Source organism: Cydia fagiglandana, chromosome 9 (genome assembly GCF_963556715.1).
Source record: "Cydia fagiglandana chromosome 9, ilCydFagi1.1, whole genome shotgun sequence".
NCBI classification, from domain to species: domain Eukaryota; kingdom Metazoa; phylum Arthropoda; class Insecta; order Lepidoptera; family Tortricidae; genus Cydia; species Cydia fagiglandana.
This window is the reverse complement of record NC_085940.1, coordinates 11,655,882-11,677,270: the sequence shown is the minus strand read 5'-3', so window position 1 is coordinate 11,677,270 and position 21,389 is coordinate 11,655,882. Positions and strand designations below refer to the sequence as shown.

The window sequence follows — 21,389 nt, the reverse complement described above, 5'->3', positions numbered from 1 at the left end:
ATTTCCTTACGTCCACTGGTAGATCGTTCCACAGCTTAACTGAGTAGGCAGTGAAAGACCTACAGTACGCACGCGACTTTTTCTTTTTCTACGTATTTAAGTAATTATATATTATATATATCGTTGTCTGAGCACCCACAACACAAGCTTTCTTGAGCTTACCGTGGGGCTTAGTCAATTTGTGTAAAAATGTCCTATAAAATATATATATATATATCTAAAGCGTAAACCGGGCCGGGCCTTAGCCGAGGCGTCTGACATTTCATTTTCTATGGCGTCTGATCGGTGATCACATGGTGCTTTCCATAGAAAATTAAGCACCGGAAGCTCCGTCCCGGCCCCGGCCCGGTCTAGCGTGTGTCATGCTTAATCTATAAAAAGGCCATAAAGTAAATCCATCCCGCAAAGTACAGCACTGAATGGCTGGTCAGATTTCCTGTTATTTTCATAAAGACTAAGTTACTGCGGCCATTATCCCGATATTGAATCCTCTCTTTGTTCCACTGCCGAAGATTTCGCAGATCCGCCTGGCTAGCTCTTATTGATTTACGTGCAATATATTCACGGCCTGAGTAAATAAAAGTTGATACAGGGTTCCTTGTTAAAAGTAGCTTAAACTGGCTGCATGTTTTCAATGGTTTATTTTTCATTCCTTTTAGTTAGTTCTTGCTTAGAATTCAAAGATGCCTCGTTACAAAGTGAACGAAAGATTCAGTAGATAATAAAATGAACAACGCCACTAATTGAATCAGGGTTTGTGGATTTCCACTATAAGTTACTAGTAAGCATTTTTTTCTATAAAGTTTAGTTCAAAAGGAGTTTCAAAGAAATAGATCATGCGACGCTCTAGAAATATTTAATTTAATTGCGGCGTCAGTCTCTAGATTACCCATGCAATTTCATCCATTTAGGAAGTACCAATTTTTCGTTCAATCTGAAATTTGTTTGCCTTGTACGGTGCCAAATGTGCCATCGTCTGACTTCAAGTACAGAAGAAAATTGATACATATATCTTAAAATAAGGTCTTTTATGCCATAATGCATTTCCATATTCACTTTATTACGCAACCGCAACAAAGGTCGGTCTTACCACCAAAGCTTTCTATAGTCTGGTTATTGTCGACGTTGTGCAGTTTGGATTCAATAAATAAATATGATGGGTTTTTATTTTCCTGGTTTTATGTACTGTCAGAGCTATAAAACAGGGAATTCAAAAGATATAGTTGATCCCATTATGAATCGTGCCCTAAAAAAATGGAACCATGGTATAATAATATACTCCGCCTGGTACTCTCTTCCCGTCTTTTCTAGGTCAACTGACTGACACAAGCCTACGTCATCATGCGACAGCGCTATATGATAATATGCGATAGCGCTATATATAGCGGCCATTTTATTGTGACGTAGGCTTGTGTCACTCTGGGAAGAGAAGACCATGTTTTATTAGACTATGAATGGAACAATATTAATGAATGGTTAGGTAGGTGGAGCGCTGGTGGCCTAGCGGTAAGAGCGTGCGACTAGTAATCCGGAGGTCGCGGGTTCAAACCCCGGCTCGTACCAATGAGTTTTTCGGAACTTATATACGGAATATCTTTGATATTTACCAGTCGTTTTTGTGAGTGAGGAAACCGGACTAATCCCAATAAGGACTAGTTTACCCTCTGGGTTGAAAGGTCAGATGGCAGTCGCTTTCGTAAAAACTAGTGCCTACGTCAATTCTTGGGACTAGTTGTCAAGCGGACCCTAGGCTCCCATGAGCCGTGGGAAAATGCCTGGATAACGCGAGGAAGAAGAAGAAGAAGGTAGGTTTATGTTAGAATTTCCTGTTAATTGGAACAAAAAGGCACTGGATGTGACAACTGTGGTATCCAGTGTTGGGCAAAAAGTAATTGAATTACTAATTAACAATTGCAATTACAAAATGTAATTCCAACAAATAATTTCCATTACATGTGGAAAGTAATTAAAATTTTAATTACTAATTACAATTGCAAAATGTAATTAGTAATTAAATTATTAATTACATTTTGTAATTAAAATTTGTAATTTAATTACTTTTTTGAATTACAGTTACTTTTATAGAATGCAAGTTTTTGATCATCTTTATTTCCAAAATCAGATGAACATTTTGAATGGTTTTAAATTTGACTAAGCAACATTGTCAATGTTAACTTTGGTTGGACTGTAGCAAAGGGAGGGCTGGGACTTAGAATTTTTTTCTGATTAAGTGGTGTCATTAATAATTAAGATACTATTTTTAAATGATTGTAATGTGTAGATCACGTCAAAATAAGCATCTTTTACTGAAAAAACTTTTCTCTAAAATAAAAAATGGCTGAGTTAGACGCCTCCAAAGATTGATGTTTTTAAAGGGAGCTGGGACTTAGAAAATTTTCATCGCGAGTGGTGTCATTAAATAAATAAATAAATAAATAAATATTATAGGACATTCTTACACATATTGACTAAGTCCCACAGTAAGCTCAAGAAGGCTTGTGTTGTGGGTACTCAGACAACGATATACATTATGACATATATTTTAAATGATTGTAACGTATAGAACACGTTAAAATAGGCTACTTTTACTTGAAAAACTTTTTTCTAAAATTGAAAATAGCGGACTGTAACAAAGGGGGGCCGTTTCTGGGACTTGGAATTTTTTTTGAGAAAATGAAAAAAACAGGGGTTTTAAAACAGTTCTTAATAAAGTTTTAGAAAAAAGTTTTTCAAGTAAAAGTAGCTTATTTTGACGTGTTCCATAAGTTACAATCATTTAAAATATATGTCATAATGACACTACTCGCGATGAAAATTTTCTAAGTCCCAGCTCCCTTTAAAAACATCATTCTTTGGAGGCGTCTAACTCAGCCATTTTTTATTTTAGAGAAAAGTTTTTTCAGTAAAAGATGCTTATTTTGACGTGATCTACACATTACAATCATTTAAAAATAGTGTCATAATGACACCACTTTGTCAAAAAAATTCTAAGTCCCAGCCCCCCTTTGCTACAGTCCAACCCGAAAGGCACCTTAGGTTGGCGCTTACGTCATTATTAGCGGCGCCCCAATACTAATGCGGTGCTACGCGACGTAAGCGCCGACCGCCATATTCAACGTGGTTTGTCACATAGTACCCTGTAAAGGTATGATTCCAGGGACAAAAAATATGTTATAACGTTATCCAGCGTATAATGGAATTCATAAAAGTTTTTCTTTATAATTACTCCAAGTAAATTTGTTCATATTTGCATATTATTAAAAAGGTAAATGAAAAGTAATTGAGTAATTTAATTACTAATTAATGTAATTACAATTGCAAATTACACAGAAAATTTAATTACATGTAATTAAATTTTATGTAATTCAATTACATTGTAATTCAATTACATGTAATTCAATTAGTAATTAAATTACACGAGTAATTAATTACGCCCAACACTGTCACATAGTACCCTGTAAAGGTATGATTCCAGGGACAAAAAATATGTTATAACGTTATCCAGCGTATAATGGAATTCATAAAAGTTTTTCTTTATAATTACTCCAAGTAAATTTGTTCATATTTGCATATTATTAAAAAGGTAAATGAAAAGTAATTGAGTAATTGAATTACTAATTAATGTAATTACAATTGCAAATTACACAGAAAATTTAATTACATGTAATTAAATTACTATGTAATTCAATTACATTGTAATTCAATTACATGTAATTCAATTAGTAATTAAATTACACGAGTAATTAATTACGCCCAACACTGGTGGTATCTATGAAGCCCTTTGTAATTTTACTTTTAAATACTTACCTGTCAAGTATTGGATGTCATCTCCATGCAATGCTTCGCAGTTCAATAATACAAACGCTAAAAACACAGGAAAGTGGAAATAAACTAGTTTAAAAGGTAGTACTCACACGGTCGACATTTGTACGCAACTCGTACGAACTTCCTGGCCATAGGGCACGGATCAGGGGCCCCCGCCATTAACGCTGTGCTAAATTGACAGTTTTTCTTCTTCTGACACGCCTCCACTACTGTTTGTAACAGGGAGTACTGAAACAATGGAAATAATTTATGTAATATTTGGGAAAAATCTTATAATAAAAGTCGTGTTTTTTCATCGAGAAGCGCTAACGATAAATATACGGTTTAAATATTAAACACACATACGAGTACAAGGTTTATCTTGTTGTTGTTGTGGCGTTGTTGTTGTATTGTTATGTGTGTGTGTTGTTGGTGTTGTTAAGGTTTATCTTATAACGACCAAGGGCAGCTTTATTGTGCACAGTGCGATCGGACATTTAAAACTAAGTTCGGTTTTGCGAGCCATATACGTGCTCATCAGAGGAATTTGTTAAGGTCGCCGTTGTCGGACACGACGTGGAGGAGGACTTATCTTGTTAATAAACAAATACTTAACCATTTCATCCGACTTACTCGTAAAGAAATACCACAACCAACGCAGGCGTAGCGAGAAATATAGCCCATTTTATTCCCTAGGGCTTTATGGACTTTTTTGAACCATTTCACAAAGGCATATGAAGTAATGAACCATGAAGACTATAAAAAATGAAAATGCTATTACAATAATGAGATTAATGTTGGCTAAATTCCAAAATGCACTCCGATTGCGATTTGATTTCAATGGATTTCGTATTATCTCGCTTCTAGGTAGGCAAACAAGCTATTAGAATATGGAATAAATAATTATTATCTTATAATATACACAGACAATAAGGATGTAGGTATATTTGAAATATTATCATTGTTTACAGGATTAATGTTTCCGTTCCGACGAAAGTAATAATTATAATAAATGGAAGTGTTTAATCAGTAAACACACGTACCTACAAGCATACACTAGGTAAGTACCCATATAACCATTCCAGTCGCAGAATCATCAAAGTGGTAACTAAATGTCAGATGTGTCGTAACAGAGTCCACACAATGTGTCTAGAATTGTTTCGAAACAAAGTGTCGTCGCCGTGTGTACACTTTTCCGTAACAAGGTGTCGACACATTTGTGTGCACTTTGCGTGCGGTTTGCGACTAAATCTGACAGCAAATTTGTGACAGCAAATGTCAATATAAAATACCTCTTGAAAACCAAGGTTTGTCAAACTACTATTAGTGTCTCGTGTGCTCGTAAGTAATTCTAGTAAGTCATCATGGGCGATGCAAATGATAATAATCGACCAAAACCATATAAACACCCAACACCCGTCAACCTTTTACAGAAAAGTTTTTAAAGAAATGGAATAAGCTACTTATGTCAGCCAACGAATGCTCAAAAAAGTTGTAGAGGGAAATGCTCGGAACACAATTTTTGACTCTGTAACTTGGTTTGGACAAGTTAGGAGGTGACCATATCAAAAGTCCCCGGCCGTAGCCCTTGAGGGGGGGAAGAGAGGGGGCTTTGAATGTCCCATTTTCCGGTTTTTCGATTATATCTCGGAAACTATGCATCTTAGCGACATGGCCACTTATACAAAATGAAAGTTAATTTAATTTGTTACAAGTTTATTCAGTCAATTTTTTCGATATGTTGAATAGTTTTTGAGATATCCGCTCTTGAAAGTTTATTTAGGGCTCTCAATTTTATCTTGATATATCTACATCAGTGAAGGTGCTAGGCCGTGTATGGTATCGTTTTCGTATAAATCTGGGTTGCTGAATCCATTTAAGGTATCACAAAATTAAAAAAATCTTTTTAGGGTTCCGTACCTCAAAAGCAAAAAACGGAATCCTTATAGGATCACTCGTGCGTCTGTATGTCTGTCTGTCTGAATACACAAAATAGTTCTTTACCTATAGATGACAGGAAAACCTATTAGAAATGTGCAGTCAAGCGCGAGTCGGACTTAATGTACGGAACCCTTAATACGCGAGTCCGACTCGCACTTGGTCGGTTTTTTTTAACTCCTCTTGACGCTTAACCGCTGAACCGATTTCGTTGAAATTTGGTATAGAAATAGTTTGCATCCCGGAACAGGACATACGATAGATCTTATAACCAAAATCATCTTTTGAAGGTGTGAAAAGTGGCGTGGAAATTTGTACGGGAAATCAATAACCGCTGAACCGATTTATATGAAATTTGGGATGGTCTACATCTTTGATTTAGTTAAAAATGATAAAAAAAACATGACTTCAAACCTAAACTTAAACAGTTAACTTCAAGAAGTCAATTCTGATTTCCCCCCTACACCTCATTTCACACCTTTAAAGGATGATTTTTGAGATAACTTATTATGTCCTGTCTCGGGACTCAAAATATATGTGTACGAAATTTAAATTAAAACTGTTCAGCATTTTAAGCGTGAAGAGGAGTTTAAAAGAAAGTAAGTTTATATGTTTTTACTTTGGAATGGTGTCAATGTGATACCATAACTAAATTTGGTACTGCGAATTTATACGAAAACGATACCAAACATGGCCTCGTAGCTTTACTGTTGTAAAAGTCAAAATAAAATTGAGAGCCCTAAATTCTTATTACTTGACCAAACTTGTGTAGAAGGAAAAGGAAAAATAAAAGTCTTCGGCAGGAATATAAGACACAAATGGGTCATTCTAAGTTAAGAGGTAATCGCTTGTATGAAGAAGTGGCACAACATAAATGTTAGTATTTTGATCTAATTATACAATATTTTTATTGAAACAACTCTTTTATATATATTTGTAAGCTAATCAGTCATTCTTTTAATTTTTTACCATTTTAGAAGACACCAGGGGAGATACCGTACTTTTTCTATGTAATAAAGAGAGAAGGGTCTCTCCCCTGATCTCTTTAAAAACAAACATAATCGAAATTTTGACCAGCCGTCTTAGAAATTCGAGCAAATTAAAGTGTAATGATTCATTTAAACAAGAATTCATACCTCCATTGTACATTTTGGAAAATTATGCGCCAGGGGAAAGACGCCAGGGGAGTGACTTTTTCATGTCAAATCAGATATAATTGTGCAAGTATTTATTGTAAATAATAAAATTAAAGTATTTATGTAATCTATGCATAAACTATAGTAAATATACAAATACAATTAAGCATTTATATCAATAATTTTGAAATAAAACTGACCAGGGGAGATATCACTTTCATAAAACAACATTGTCAAGTATAGAGGTCAATGATCAAAATGACTGACAATCAAACCAAAAGATGACTATCGCAGGGTTGGTCGTTAGTATTGAATGAAATGCATTTCTATTGGGATTAAAATGGCAATAATTAAAACTATAAACCCAATATTTTTACATTTACATAATGGCCAGGGTAGGAGACATAGAATCTAGGGGACAAAATTTAACATAAATATTTTTTATGAAAAAGAAAAGTTTAAAGGATTTTATTAATAACATTACAATCAATATTTGTTTTAGTTTATGAAGTATATCAAATTTAACGGATTTATGGGAAATACATCTGGATAAAATTACTGATTTATTGAAAAACCTGCAAAGGGACAGGCCAGGGGCCAGACATTTTGCATGTTTGAGGTGCATTTGTGACAAAACTGAATTAATTAATTAATTGAAATTGACTGTATATAGAGGAAATGCAATCTTTTAAGGGAAATTACCATAATTTATTTAAATTGTTTAAGAAAAGTATGAATATGTATCATGGACACCGTTAATACCTCTTAACTTAGAATGACCCAAATATATATTTTTTTTGCGTTACTATTTCAATTATCAAATATAAACATACCTTGATTATATTATTCTAGTGAGATCCTCACAGATAAACAAAAACATTTACTTAAAAAATTACAAGGTCGAAATGTCACGGAACTTGTGAGAGTAATACGTGAAAAATAAAAACTTTTATGACAAAAAAATCTGGACACAATTTAAGAAGCATCCAATTGCGTCGAGGAATCATCTGTATTTTTGCTTGTTTCATTACCTCCTCGCTTCTTTTTTTGTCCTTTGTATTCTGTAGCAATTTGTTAGATCTGAAAATAAAGATAACTTGCGTCGTCACGGATGTCGATTTATAGATTTAAGGGAGTGCAGAATTCGAAAACGATGATCATTTTATAATCCAAGATGGCCGCTACGTATTTTGTCATAAAAGTCGTCATGAATATAGTTTTATAGTTTTTAGGAAGTGCCGATTTCGAAAATGATGACCAGTTTGGAATCCAAGATGTGTGCCGTGCACTTTGTCATAAAAGTCGTCAAAATGATGACCATGACCAACAAAACGACATCCCTGTCGACTTTTAACATAGTGCATGGCCGCCATTTTCGATTCCCAAATAGTTATTATTTTCGAAATCTGCGCTCCCTAAAACCTATAAAATGACAGCCATGACGACTTTAATGACATACTGCATGGCCGCCATTTTGGATTCCAAAATGGTCATCATTTTCGAAATCAGGGCCCCCTAAAACCTATAAAACGACACCCATGACAACTTTTATGACATAGTGCGTGGCCGCCATTTTGGATTCCAAAATGGCCATCATTTTCGAAATCTGCGTCCCCTAAAACCTACAAAACGACATCAATGACGACTTTTATGACATAGTGCATGGCCACCATTTTGGAATCCAAAATGGTCATCATTTTCGAAAGCGGGGCCCCCCAAAACCTATAAAACGACATCCATGACGACTTTTATGACATAGTGCATGGCTGCCATTTTGGATTTCAAAATGGTCATCATTTTCTAAATCGGGGCCCCCTAAAACCCATAAAACGACATCCATGACGACTTTTATGACATAGTGCATGGCCGCCATTTTGGAATCGAAAATGGTTATCGTTTTCGAAATCTGCGCCCCCCAAAACCTATAAAACGACACCCATGACGACTTTTATGACATAGTGCATGGCCGCCATTCTGGATTCCAAAATGGTCATCATTTTCGAAAGCGGGGCCCCCTAAAACCTATAAAACGACATCCATGACGACTTTTATGACATAGTGCATGGCCGCCATCTTGGAATCCAAATTGGTCATCGTTTTCGAAATCTGCGCCCCTTAAAACCTATAAAACGACACCCATGACGACTTTTATGACATAGTGCATGGCCACCATTTTGGAATCCAAAATGGTCATCATTTTCTAAATCTGCGCCCCCCAAAACCTATAAAACGACACCCATGACGACTTTTATTACATAGTGCATGGCCGCCATTTTGGATTTCAAAATGGTCATCATTTTCTAAATCGGGGCCCCCTAAAACCTATAAAACGACATCCATGACGACTTTTATGACATAGTGCATGGCCGCCATTTTGGATTCCAAAATGGTCATCATTTTCAAAATTGGGGCCCCCTAAAACGTATAAAACGACATCCATGACGACTTTTATGACACAGTGCATGGCCGCCATTTTGGATTCCAAAATGGTCATCATTTTCGAAATCGGCACTCCCTAAAACCTATAAATAGACACCCATCTCGACTTTTATGACAAAGTGTTTGGCTACCATCTGCATGCAAGACATTTCTATTATTTTTACGTACAAAAATGGCCCCCTGTCAACTTCCAACCGAGATTTAATCGATAATTTATTCGATTAATGTTCAGATTAATTCAATTTCAATCTATGTTAGGTCGACTAAACTAATCGTGATTAAAATTTGAGGATTAACTTTTTTTATTCCATTAATTAGTCGAATAAACAGTTAATCTATTAAGTCCCATCTCTGACCACGTCATTTTTACACTTTGAGAATATCTGAAAACAAATGAACACAAGGAGCCATTTTGCAAATCCAGTAACTTTGTTATTACTTTTGACAGCGCGTGTCATGTGTCTACACAGAGTCGACACAAAGTCGAAACATTTGCGACTACTTTGTGACTGCAATATTTCTCAGCCTTAAACCATATTTATACATCATAATTAACAAGTTTCGTAGTATGTAAAGCGTTATTTCTGTTATTTAAGTATAGTATACGCATCGAAGTACTAAAAATGCATCAAATAATATATTTATGAACACAAGCACTGAGAAGTAAACAATTTCATTTCCGGCTAAACTAAAACAATGTGGTGGCGCGTTGATTATATTACACTTAGTTTATCAAATCACTCGAGCAGTTTAATTCCCCATTATAATTTAAGTCCTATTGTAATATAAATGCAAACAATATCTAATTACGTCTTGTAATCCGTTTTAGAGATGGCGTATTAATGTCACTTATTTTTATTTAACTATTTTCCCATCTGACAGTTTCCATTTGACAGGAACAAAATGAACGAATGAACGAATGATTTTGGCATAAAGTAGTCGCAAACCCGAAACAATGTGTGCACACGGCGACCACACTTTATGTCACTTTGTGTCATGTGTCGACCCTTCCCCATTTCTGGTAACTGTGTCGACACGGCGACGACTCTGCGACTGGAATTGTGACCGAAACAGACGGTGTCGACACAAGATGTGTCTACACCGCGTCGTAACGGCGACTGGAAATGGTTGTATGGGTAGGAAGTACATTAAAGAACAATGAATATGGGTTTTTTGTAGAACTTCTAAATAATTATACGTCATGCTTTTCGGTCTCTCTCAAATGCATTGTTGTTAAAATCTATACCTATAATTTGGTCAAATTGTGTCACTTCCCGATTTCCGATTGAGCTAAAATTTTGCATAGTTATGCAAATCGAACTAGGAAACAAATCAAATTATTTCAATTTATTATATGTGAATCGGATGACAATGCAATATTATGATGACATGGAGCTGATGAGCTAATGACAGGAGATGACCATAGGAACTTTGTGATAAAACAATGCAATCTAATTGTATTTGGGGTGATTTGGGGTTGTTATAATTGTCTCGATGAGTAATACTAATAGTTGCCTGTGGAAAGAAAAGTACAGTCAACGATAAAAGCTTGTATCCAAAAAATAAAATTATGCCAAAATCTTATTGATTTCATGCATAAGCATTGGTCTCGAACAATTTTCAACCAATATCCATTACCTACACAAGCGACTGCCTATTAATAACCACAACGGGGGGTCTTTCAAGGGTAAAAACAAGGGGCACGCTAACGCTTGTTAAAATATCACAACCACGCTCCCCCGAAGGAAATGTACAATCGCCCTCACTATTAACTGTACATAGGTGGTCCTTATGGCTTTTGTAATAAGGTTCACTAATGTACAGTTAAGATTGTTGCTGTTTGTATACGTAAATAGACGATTCATTTCTCTAGTTTTTGAAATGTATAAAACTATAAATTATGAGTCCTATTCGTAAACATTATACTCGTAGAACAATAATATCAAAAAGTGCGTTTCGCGTCAATAAATTTAATTTTATTATGCATATTATTTATTGTGATAGTGGAACTACTCACAGCGTGAAAAATGTATTACGACATTATGACATAAAGCCTGTCGAGGGATAGGCGAACAGATAGACGGACGGACAGTGAAAGCTTAATAATTGGGTACCTTTTTCATATAAAAACCTAAAAAGTTGATAATTATGAGATCAATAGGTTGGTAATGTAGACAGGTATTACCTTAAATAATCCTGTATTATAGTTTGTAGGTTTCAAATAGAGCTCGACGGCTAATCCTAATGTCTATTGTTAAATAAAACCGCACGTCCAACGCTCAAAATACCAGTGTAGGTGCGCTCTCCGATTACGCGCCTTTGTTAATACGCATCTCGATGACACATTTTAGACTGGTTGTGTAGCGTTCTACTGGCCGGTACCTACTCAGTAACCGAGGTACGTATTTTTTATGAAGGTAGTTGTGGCACGTGGCCGAGCGCTTTTACTTAATAATAGACAATAGGATTAGCCGACAGGCTCTATTCGAAACCTACAAACTATACCTGATATTGAAGTTGTATTTTTTTTATGAATTATGATATGATATAGCAGGCAAACAAGGAAACGAATCGCCTGGTTACCGTTCTATAGCCTAGTTCATTTTAGATCGTATCAACTCTCAACAGTCCTTAAACCGTGGCGGGTGCTGCCTCTGCGTGCGTCCCATGACACGGGCAAGGGCAGCATCCGCTAAGTGTACCTACCCCTTTACCCCTTACATTTGATTAAAGTGTCAAAAGGGCCTCTACGAATTGGCTTCGACTCTGCGTAGGCCTCTCAAAGGTTCGGAACACCATTGTTCCGTGATATGAAAGACAATATTATGTTTATCATATTAGAATTTTGTCACACCACAACTTTACAATGTTCTCATGTTACTATTAAAATAGTTAGTTAACACTCATACATTAAGATATCACACCCGCAGTATAAAGTTCAGCTACAGTCCCTAATGAAATGAACACAGACTAAAACCGGGTATAATTCGTTATCTTGCTCTTCTGTTAGATGTTAGTATTTAGTTAAGAGACAGTCCGCTCATTCATTCAGTAAGTGGACAGAGTGGACATTACCTCCTAAAGATTTAAAACAAAAAGTCATTATGGTTGAAATTGCCCAAGCTTGAGGTTGAATTAATTTAAGGGTCAAACAGATCACTGTGTTACGTTCTTTCCTGTAGACATACACAAGAGTTAAGGGCTATAAAGATTAATTTTCTTATTTAACCCTTATCCACGTAAAAAGGTCCTTCTTTTATTTACAGAACTATGATAAAATCATTACTTACATGCCCACAAGCTGTTAACTATTGCCCACAGGAGAGAAAACTAGCGTGTTCGCGCGTACTGTACATTTTTCTCTACTGTGGGCAATAGTTAACAGCTTGTGGCCATGTAAGTAATGATTTTATCATAGTTCTGTAAATAAAAGGAGGACCTTTTTACGTGGGTCAGGGTTAAATAAGAAAATTAACATTTATAGCCCTTAACTCTTGTGTATGTCTACAAGAGAGAACGTAACACAGTGATCTGTTTGACCCTTAAATGTCTTTTTATTCACACTAATATACTGTAACAGGATAGACAGATATTGTAATATATTGAACCAAGTAATTTGAAATAAACTACATAGGAAAATTCTCAATCAAGTTATAAAGACCGTTTATAATTTTTGAGAGTAAACCGCTGATCATAATAATACTTAAAAAACTTCAGTATCAAAATTGGCTCGTAAGCGACCTTTGCCACCGAAGGCAGGTAATTAAAATTTTAATATAACATTCCTAACATGGAGAAATTTATATACTTGTAAGCTACCTTGATATCCGAAATACTTCTCTTTGATCACGGCTGTGTGTACACAACAGAAAATCAAATGTTTTTATTTTTAAAACAAATCGTCCAAACAAGGGCAGAATCATGGATACGTCGTCGTTATAGTCATTATAAACTGAAATAAATGTCATATACTAAGAACAAATAAATAGTATAGTAATTAAAAAAGAATTATCACATCAAACAAGCATTTTTTAGACATTCTCATGTGTGTTTTAGAAGTATTTATAGCAGCAAGCCTATTATGGATTGCTTTATCCACATTTATCCACGTGATAAAACAACTGTCACTTTTTAACTCTGCGGAATAGAAAGAGACGGACAATGTTTTTATCACGCTGTCACGTAGACAAATACGACCATCATATCCGTACAGAATCATATATGTATCATGTAAGTTTGCATCTGTCATCCCGACACATATTTACTTTTTACGTCGTTTGTCGATAAGCAATTGTCATGTTGGCTACGGTGCGAGATCGGCGAGAATAGGTATAATTATGAAGATGCATAATTTATTCGCTTCTAAGGTGCTTCTAAGTTATAGCACAGATCATATAAGTTATAGCAATGTCGTTCACACAAACCTGCATAGAATTAGGCCACAAGCAGCCATCGTTCGTCTGCTGTCCCGGCTTGGCGTTCTCGCACGTGCGTGTGCCGTTCCCGTACGTCGCCGCTTGGACGTTGACGACGGTGCCCGTGGGGCATGATAGAGACACCAGCTCGTCGTCGCACGCTGTGCGATGCATATCTTTGAGCGTGCTAGCCAGCGAACCTGTATAATAAAACATAAATACATTAGCAATGCTATGTCATGGACTCAAAATACTACTTAACCCATTCTGTTTGTGACAATTTAGAACTCCTTATAGTTATTCAATTTGCTTTACTTTGGGTAAAATTAGATGCAGAAGCATGTCGAGTATTGCAACAATATAAGAGGGAATTTGTGAGGTGAAACTACAGATACATTTCTACTGAGTTCCGAGTCACCTTAGGTTTTTACTCAAAGAATAATTTAGGTTTGATCTTCCGACACCCTCTGCCAGGAAAGGAATGTATTTTTTTCCTTGCTAATGCACATGAAAGTGTATACCACAAGTTTCACCAACAACTTAATTAATTATTTTGGGAGACCAACTTAGGACAATGCTATACGGAGATTTAGACTGTTCAGGCCTTCAAATTCTAATTTCATATGATTTTACAAACTAGGTTCTTACATCCTTTTGAACAATTAATTATTATTTAGTCTGAAAACACAAAATATATGGCAATAATATTAGTCGACTTTGTGGAGTAATTTGTTTATACAGTAATCAGAAAAGGAAGTTCAGTAACAGTCGGGTCAGTGGGCCGGCTACATAAGGATGATGGCAATATAATCTATCCCCAGAGTAATCTGCAGATTAAGTGTAAGTGCAGTTCGAAACAAGCCAAGAATACAAGAAGACGCTCTGACGGATTTTATTTTATCTAAGCGATACTTATAGATAAACACAATATCATAGTCTAGAAATGGACTAATAAGTATGAAACAAAGAGCATTGTATTGTAATGTTTTCTTTTGTACATGAAAACACATTTCATGAACGTTATAATATACATATCTATACCTAACACCAAATTAACAAGTAAACATTATAAGTACAGGATGGAACATTTCTGAAGACTGAGAGACTGATCATTAAAATTACTTATTTTTATATCAGTGACAACCCTAATAAATTATTTACATATTAAATTGACACATGTCATGTCAATAGGATGCTAGGATTAAAACGTACAGATTTTCGGACTAATGTTTAAACAAACTGTATCACAAAAATGGTTAGAAAACCTAACGTGAATTTATTAATCACAGTACTTAAATTAATCACACAGTACTTTAATTAAATTAATTAAGTAAAAAATAAAGTACCTACGTAGCCTGAACCATACCCAGTTTGCGTAAAAGCTTTTGTTCTGTTCTACCCGATACATTATTTAATTTTGTTATTATTCACAAAGTGTTACAAATTAAAATTAAGTAATAGGATGCTTCGTGCTTCATCGCCTATTATTTAATATTAGGCTACAAGCTTCCAGTGGCTGAGCAAGTTTTCAAAACAACTTACTTAATTGTTTATAACGGGGCTCACTTAATGAATATGTTTCACTTAAAAACAATACTCAAAATTAATTACCACGAAAACTTGTTCAAAGGGCTTTCATTCTTAAGGCTTTGCTTATTAAACGTTACGAGTTTAACGAAGCCAGTAATATAAAGGTTATATTCGCAATAAACATTTGCTGGTTAACTTTATTCGAGAAATTAATGGTTCCAATAAGAGCGTACCTACTGTTTCATTTTTAAACCTCGATTTATTTGGCGTAAATTTACTGAACCTCGTCGTGAAATGTTTTTCTTTTCCTCCGTCGCTTAAGGTTGATGTCACCGAACAAATACAATTGCTTGGGGGTTTGAGAAACTTAGGTAGCTTGGCGAAAACGCGACATGAATCCGGAAGTCGCAGGTTCAAACTCCGGCTCATACCAATGAGTAAAGGTGACAGTCCATTTCCAACGAGAGCTGCACTACCATTCATTTTACTATGGAAATTGACAATAACACCGACGCGTTCGTACCAGTAGTGCAGCTGCGGTCAGAAATACCTAATACTGTCCAATATTTAGGTACTGTACTTTTTTTTCCAAAATCCGTAAATGTCAATTATCCTTAAATAAAAAGTTAGAAATGGTCTCTAAACAGAATCTTCGCGTAGCAGCACGGGTTCAGTTCAGGTAGCTGCTTCCTGTCCCATTTAAAAATTCTACCCTGTATATTAATAGATTCTGTAAACTCTAAATGCCTACTGTAATCCAAGTTTACATCATAATCTCCACATTAATTAGTTTAAACTTAAGGGGCGTGCCTAATACGCTTGAACTTATCCTTATTAGTTTTCGTGCAAAATCCACAGCTTCTGGGTAAGGTGCAAATTCTGTCGAAATACAAACATTTCCTCAACGATAATGAAAATGAAGATTTTGTTTGTTTAACCCAAATTTCTGAGGGCGTTCTTGTTTCTTAACCGTCTCCATTGCCCATGAAAGTTTTCAAACGGAATTGGACGGGGTTAATGACGCGATGTTATACTTTGCCGAATAATTTCGCCGTTTCAAAATATACAGTGTCTTTGTTGAGGCATAAGAATAATATTCTTCTTCAGGTTTATATGTAGTGGCCAGACCATAGAATTTAATAATTTAAAAAAATTCCAATTTAAAATTGATTATGTACTTCATGATATGATTAGTTTAGGTTTGACTTTTCCATGATGTGGCCAACAAATTATTTCATGAAATGATTGCCACCTCACGAAATTATCTATTTTAAGATTGGCCACGACATACCGGGTGTGGCCTCTAATATGAGCAAAAAATGTATGTGTAGGCTGTACTCCTCATACTGACCAACATTTGTTCAGCGACTTTTAAAAATAAGTTATGGTTTGATTTTTAATACACTTTAAAGTTTATTCCAGGACGCAATGTATTACGAATTTTGTTATGTTTAAGGCGTGACAATCAACGTTAATCAAAATGATATGGCGTGGCGATGGCGTCCATTGAAAATAATATTTATTTTGTATGAAAAATAGGGAGTCTAAATAGTTCATAATTTTTAAAAGTTGTTGAACAAAAGTGGCACCGTTTGAGGAGTCCAATCTATGTTTTCATTATTTGCTCATATTACAGGCCACACCCGGTATACATCTTTAACTTGTTGATATTTACGCAGTTGTATCCTAAAGAAGTTTAATATTTATGTGCTCTGCTAGCAAATCGGGAAAATATAGCTAGAAAACAAAACAGTAAAAACTGATTTCCAAACATAAAAAATGGGCCTTGCTAAGAAGATAAACTGGTTTCCTTACAAAGTTATCCTTCTTCGAAAAGCTAGTAAGGAAAATCAAATAACATGCCCAAAGAATAATGTATATCAAGGAACTTTCCTATTTATTACGAGCTAAAATTATTTACGTATTTTCCACATTGTTATGTGAACATTCGCACTTATAGTAACATTCCATTTCTAAGCGCAGCTGCACTACCGGTACTGAACGCGTCGCTGTCATTGTCAATTTCCATAGTAAAATTAACAGTAGTGCAGGTGTCGTTGGAAATGGAATGTTACCCTTACAGACATTTCAATTTTGAAGCAACTGAAAATTTCATTAGGTTACTTTGCCACACACGTGGATAAAATGCAACTTTCTCATTAGTTTTTGAACGATCAAGAGAACCTTTACCAGCTGGTGTGGTGAAAAATGCATTATTAGCTGCTTGAGATGTTTAAGAAGTGGGTACGTGAAACATATGCCAAAAAGATACCTGTTACTTACAATCCCATACGGAATACAATTTCTAGATTGCACGAAAAGCGTTTCCGCTTTTATCCAAATTGCCCTCCGTTTATTTATCATTGTAAGAGAATTGTCGGGAAACGTAAATATACCGTTGTATTTTTGTATAATTCCAGGATAATAAACTGTTAAGCAAAAATGCGGAAAATGCGCAATTCGATGAGCAGTGTTAGATACTTATACGTTTTGTTTGTATTTATGATACATTGATGCTTACAAACAGAAATTTACAACAGGTTTTTGTTTAACTTTGTTTTATTAATGGAAATACAAATAACCTATACTCGAGTTCTGTGACCTGTAGACCTCGCGAACGCCCTTAGCTCCGCCGTGGTTAAATTTGGGAATCTTTCGCTTGCTCGGGTATCAATATTACCAGGAGCGGTTAAACAACTTTGCCAACTTGTAGCGAGTAGTTCGTTTAATGAAATCTTGAGAGTTGCGAGGGTTTCAAGGCATGAAGGTTAAACAAATTTTGCCACCGAGTTTAACACAAAATTTTTCACTACACCAACACAAGGAAAACACTAACTGTAAAATATGAAACAAAATCAAAGCAAATCAATTCAAAATGAATGTTATCAAATATTAACCATTCAAAATCATCATTTGAAAGTACATAAATTCTACCAAACAATATAAGAAAACAACTCAAAATTTGAATTTGATTACATTGCCCCACTTGTGGATAAAATGCAACTTTCTGATCAGTTTTTGAACAATCAAGAGGCCTTTATCAGCTGGAGGCCGAATTTTGAATTTCGACCATTCGATTTCGTGTATTTCGTTAAATAATATCTCCAATACTAGTGACTTAAATTCTACTAATAGATTTGAAATCGAGAGGTTAATAGCACTAGATTCCAAATTTCGATCGCTCGTATTTCAAAAATTTGCATTTCGCCGTTTTTCACCGACTTTCGAGTGACGAAATCGAGCGATCGAAATTCAAAAATCGCCCCCCTGGTGTGGTGGAAATTATCATACTTACTGAATTCTAGCTAACGCTTGAGTTGTCTGAATGCAATTATCAAGTTTAAATGAATACTTGGCAGCCATCCTCATGCATACTGTCGTACGTGAGACTAACTGGTAGAGATGGCTACAACTGATAGACCGAGTTAAGTCTGCAACTCTATAATACCTACGCCAACACCACCAACACAATTTATATTTTCATTGGAAGTTTAACGTTTGTTTGCTTAGTTTACATGCCATTTATTATAGACATTATGTGGGTTAGAATTTATTATTATAGGGCGTGGATACGATTCGCACTTACCAATGAGTTTTTCGGAACTTATTTACGTACAAAATATCATTTGATATTTACTAGGCGCTTTTCGGTAAAGGAAAACATCGTGAGGAAACCGGACTAATCCCAATAGGGCCTAGATTACTCTCTTGGAAGTCAGATGGCAGTCGCTTTCGTAAAAACTAGTGCCTACGCCAATTCTTGGGATTAGTTGTCAAGCGGACCCCCGGCTCCCATGAGCCGTGGGAAAATGCCGGGATATCGTAGCGACATCCCGCTCGCACATCGGAACGACGTGCGAATGTATCTAGTGTACTAACGGCCCTATTCTAACTTTAACACTAGAGATCATCTAGAGATGAATAAGATACGATATCGAGAAGATATAGTCAATTGTAAGTTAGATATGTCAAATTTGACGTTTTCGCGATTCTGGAGGTCCTCTTGAACGATTTCGACAAGTTATGACTTAGATATCCAAGTCACATCTAGTCGATATCTAATGTAAATCTAGTTGATCTCTATATCGTCTCTAGATCTTGTGATTATCTCGTTTCCCGAATACGCGTGTAAGTGCCTATTTAAAAGTGAAATATGGTAAGCATCTTAGCCTGAAACCGCCTTTCCATACAAACTTAGTCCCCTTTTTCCTCTTTGGATATTAAATGTAATATTATTTTCCAGTATTATTTTATTATTAAGGGGGAGGCCTATGTCCAGCAGTGGACGTCTTATGGCTGAGATGATGATGATGATTTTTTTTTTTTATAATACAAAATTAATTTTATTAGGAAGCACGAACTGTTTTTCGAATAAAAAGCAAATAGTCTCTTTAATACAACTACAACCAAAGGTCACATTAAATAGGTTCAAAATAGATATATGTATGCTTATTAAAATAGAATGTCTCTCTCACAGATTGTCTTTTGATGACTGCAAATATGCCGTAGATAGATTACTTTAAATAAATGGATGTTATTTATTTATCTGCATGGAAGGAAAATAAACTAAGTAGGTAGAGGAAAACTTTGTACAACCAAGCGGTCAGAGAAAATATTTATGTCGGCTCCTGTCCGCTCGCCCATTTATCTGGGGCGTTTTTGCTCTAAAATGTGAAACTAATTTTAGTTTAAGGTGTACACAATATGTAGATACATGTACGCTGCACGCTTATAAAATGTATAATCATGTTTCACCTATACGATTAACATATACTTACTTATTAAACATTTATGGAAAAACAACACTTTTTTGTTTATAGACAAAAGTATCAGAGCACTATTTTTACTTCGCTTAAGTACGAAATTCATATTATGCTGAGTACCTACCTAAGTTATAAATAGAATTGTAGTTCAGTGAAGATGATATTGGTATTAATATTACAGTAAATATTATAATTACTCTCATAAGTACTCGGCTACGGGCTCTTACTTAACTGCGAATCTCCTACATTCTGAATGCAATGCAAAATGTAAACCCTGAATATTTTATAGCGCAGTATGCATGGACTTGGCTCAAATTAATGCGAGTTGAGCACCTGTCTTACACAGCGAAGCATATCCGAATATACCCGTATTAATTTACATACATACATATAATCACTTCCCGGTAATATAACAAAGAAAATAGCGACCGTGCGCGTTGGAGAGTCTGCCATATTGTGGCCTGAATCGGAAACATATGTGCACATGTATTGTATATTGCCAAAGCAAGTGCTAATATCTACCTTTCTAGTCGGTACGTTTCCTTGTGCATTATAGGTTCTGCCATCTTGTGGGCTACATCGGAAGCATAAAATCTGATGGCTCCTATGCTGCCCGCAATAGTTCATGCACTAGGCCTATATACTTACTTAAGGCCCACTTGCACCATTCCATTAACCCGGGCTTAACCGGTTAAACCAGGAGTTGCCATGGTCAGCCATACAATTTGACACTAGGTTAATAGTTTAACCGCTTAACCCCGGGTTAGTGAAATGGTGCAAGTGGGCCTAAGAGTGTTGCAACTTCTATCCACAATATTCCCAATAAAGGTGATAGTCCACTTCCAACGACAGCTGCACTACCGTTCATTTTATTATGGAAATTGACAATAACACCGACGCGTTCAGTACCAGTAGTGCAGCTGCGGTCAGAAATGGAATTTTACCATTAAGGTGACTTTCGGATGTCGACAGCAGCTGCATTACCTACTGTTGCGGCTATTGATGCGGCAGTTGTTCTGTCAATGTCCTTGATAAAATGAGTGTTGTTCGCAGCCGCTTTACTGCCACGATTCACAATTAATCCGTCAATTACGACGTCCAAATGTCACCTTAACCCTTTACCAGACTAAGGGATATATATTTCCCACATACGGCACTCCAAACTTGTGTTCGATTTTCGATGAGTAACACTGACATTCGGTTGTCATTTTTGAACTGTCAGCCTGGTAAGGGGTTACCTACCCTCCTAGGAGCATTGTTTCCACTAGCAGTAGCAAAGTGACTCAATTGAGATTGAGATACATTACTTATGAAAATGAGATTCTATTTTCGGTACGAAAGTCGGTACATTTATGTTATTGAGT

At 35.7% G+C, this 21,389-nt stretch overlaps 1 protein-coding gene across 1 annotated transcript in view; it reads right to left on the bottom strand.

Annotated features, from left to right (window-relative positions):
- Nucleotides 1-21,389, bottom strand: part of LOC134667380 (uncharacterized) — a 63,813-nt gene that overhangs the window by 27,813 nt on the left and 14,611 nt on the right. Inside the window, exons 2-3 of the mRNA XM_063524777.1 lie at nucleotides 13,742-13,932; nucleotides 3,915-4,053 (exon numbers count right to left, since the gene is read on the bottom strand). Coding sequence (XP_063380847.1) covers nucleotides 3,915-4,053; nucleotides 13,742-13,932 — 330 coding nt within the window. The remainder of the gene's footprint in view (nucleotides 1-3,914; nucleotides 4,054-13,741; nucleotides 13,933-21,389) is intronic.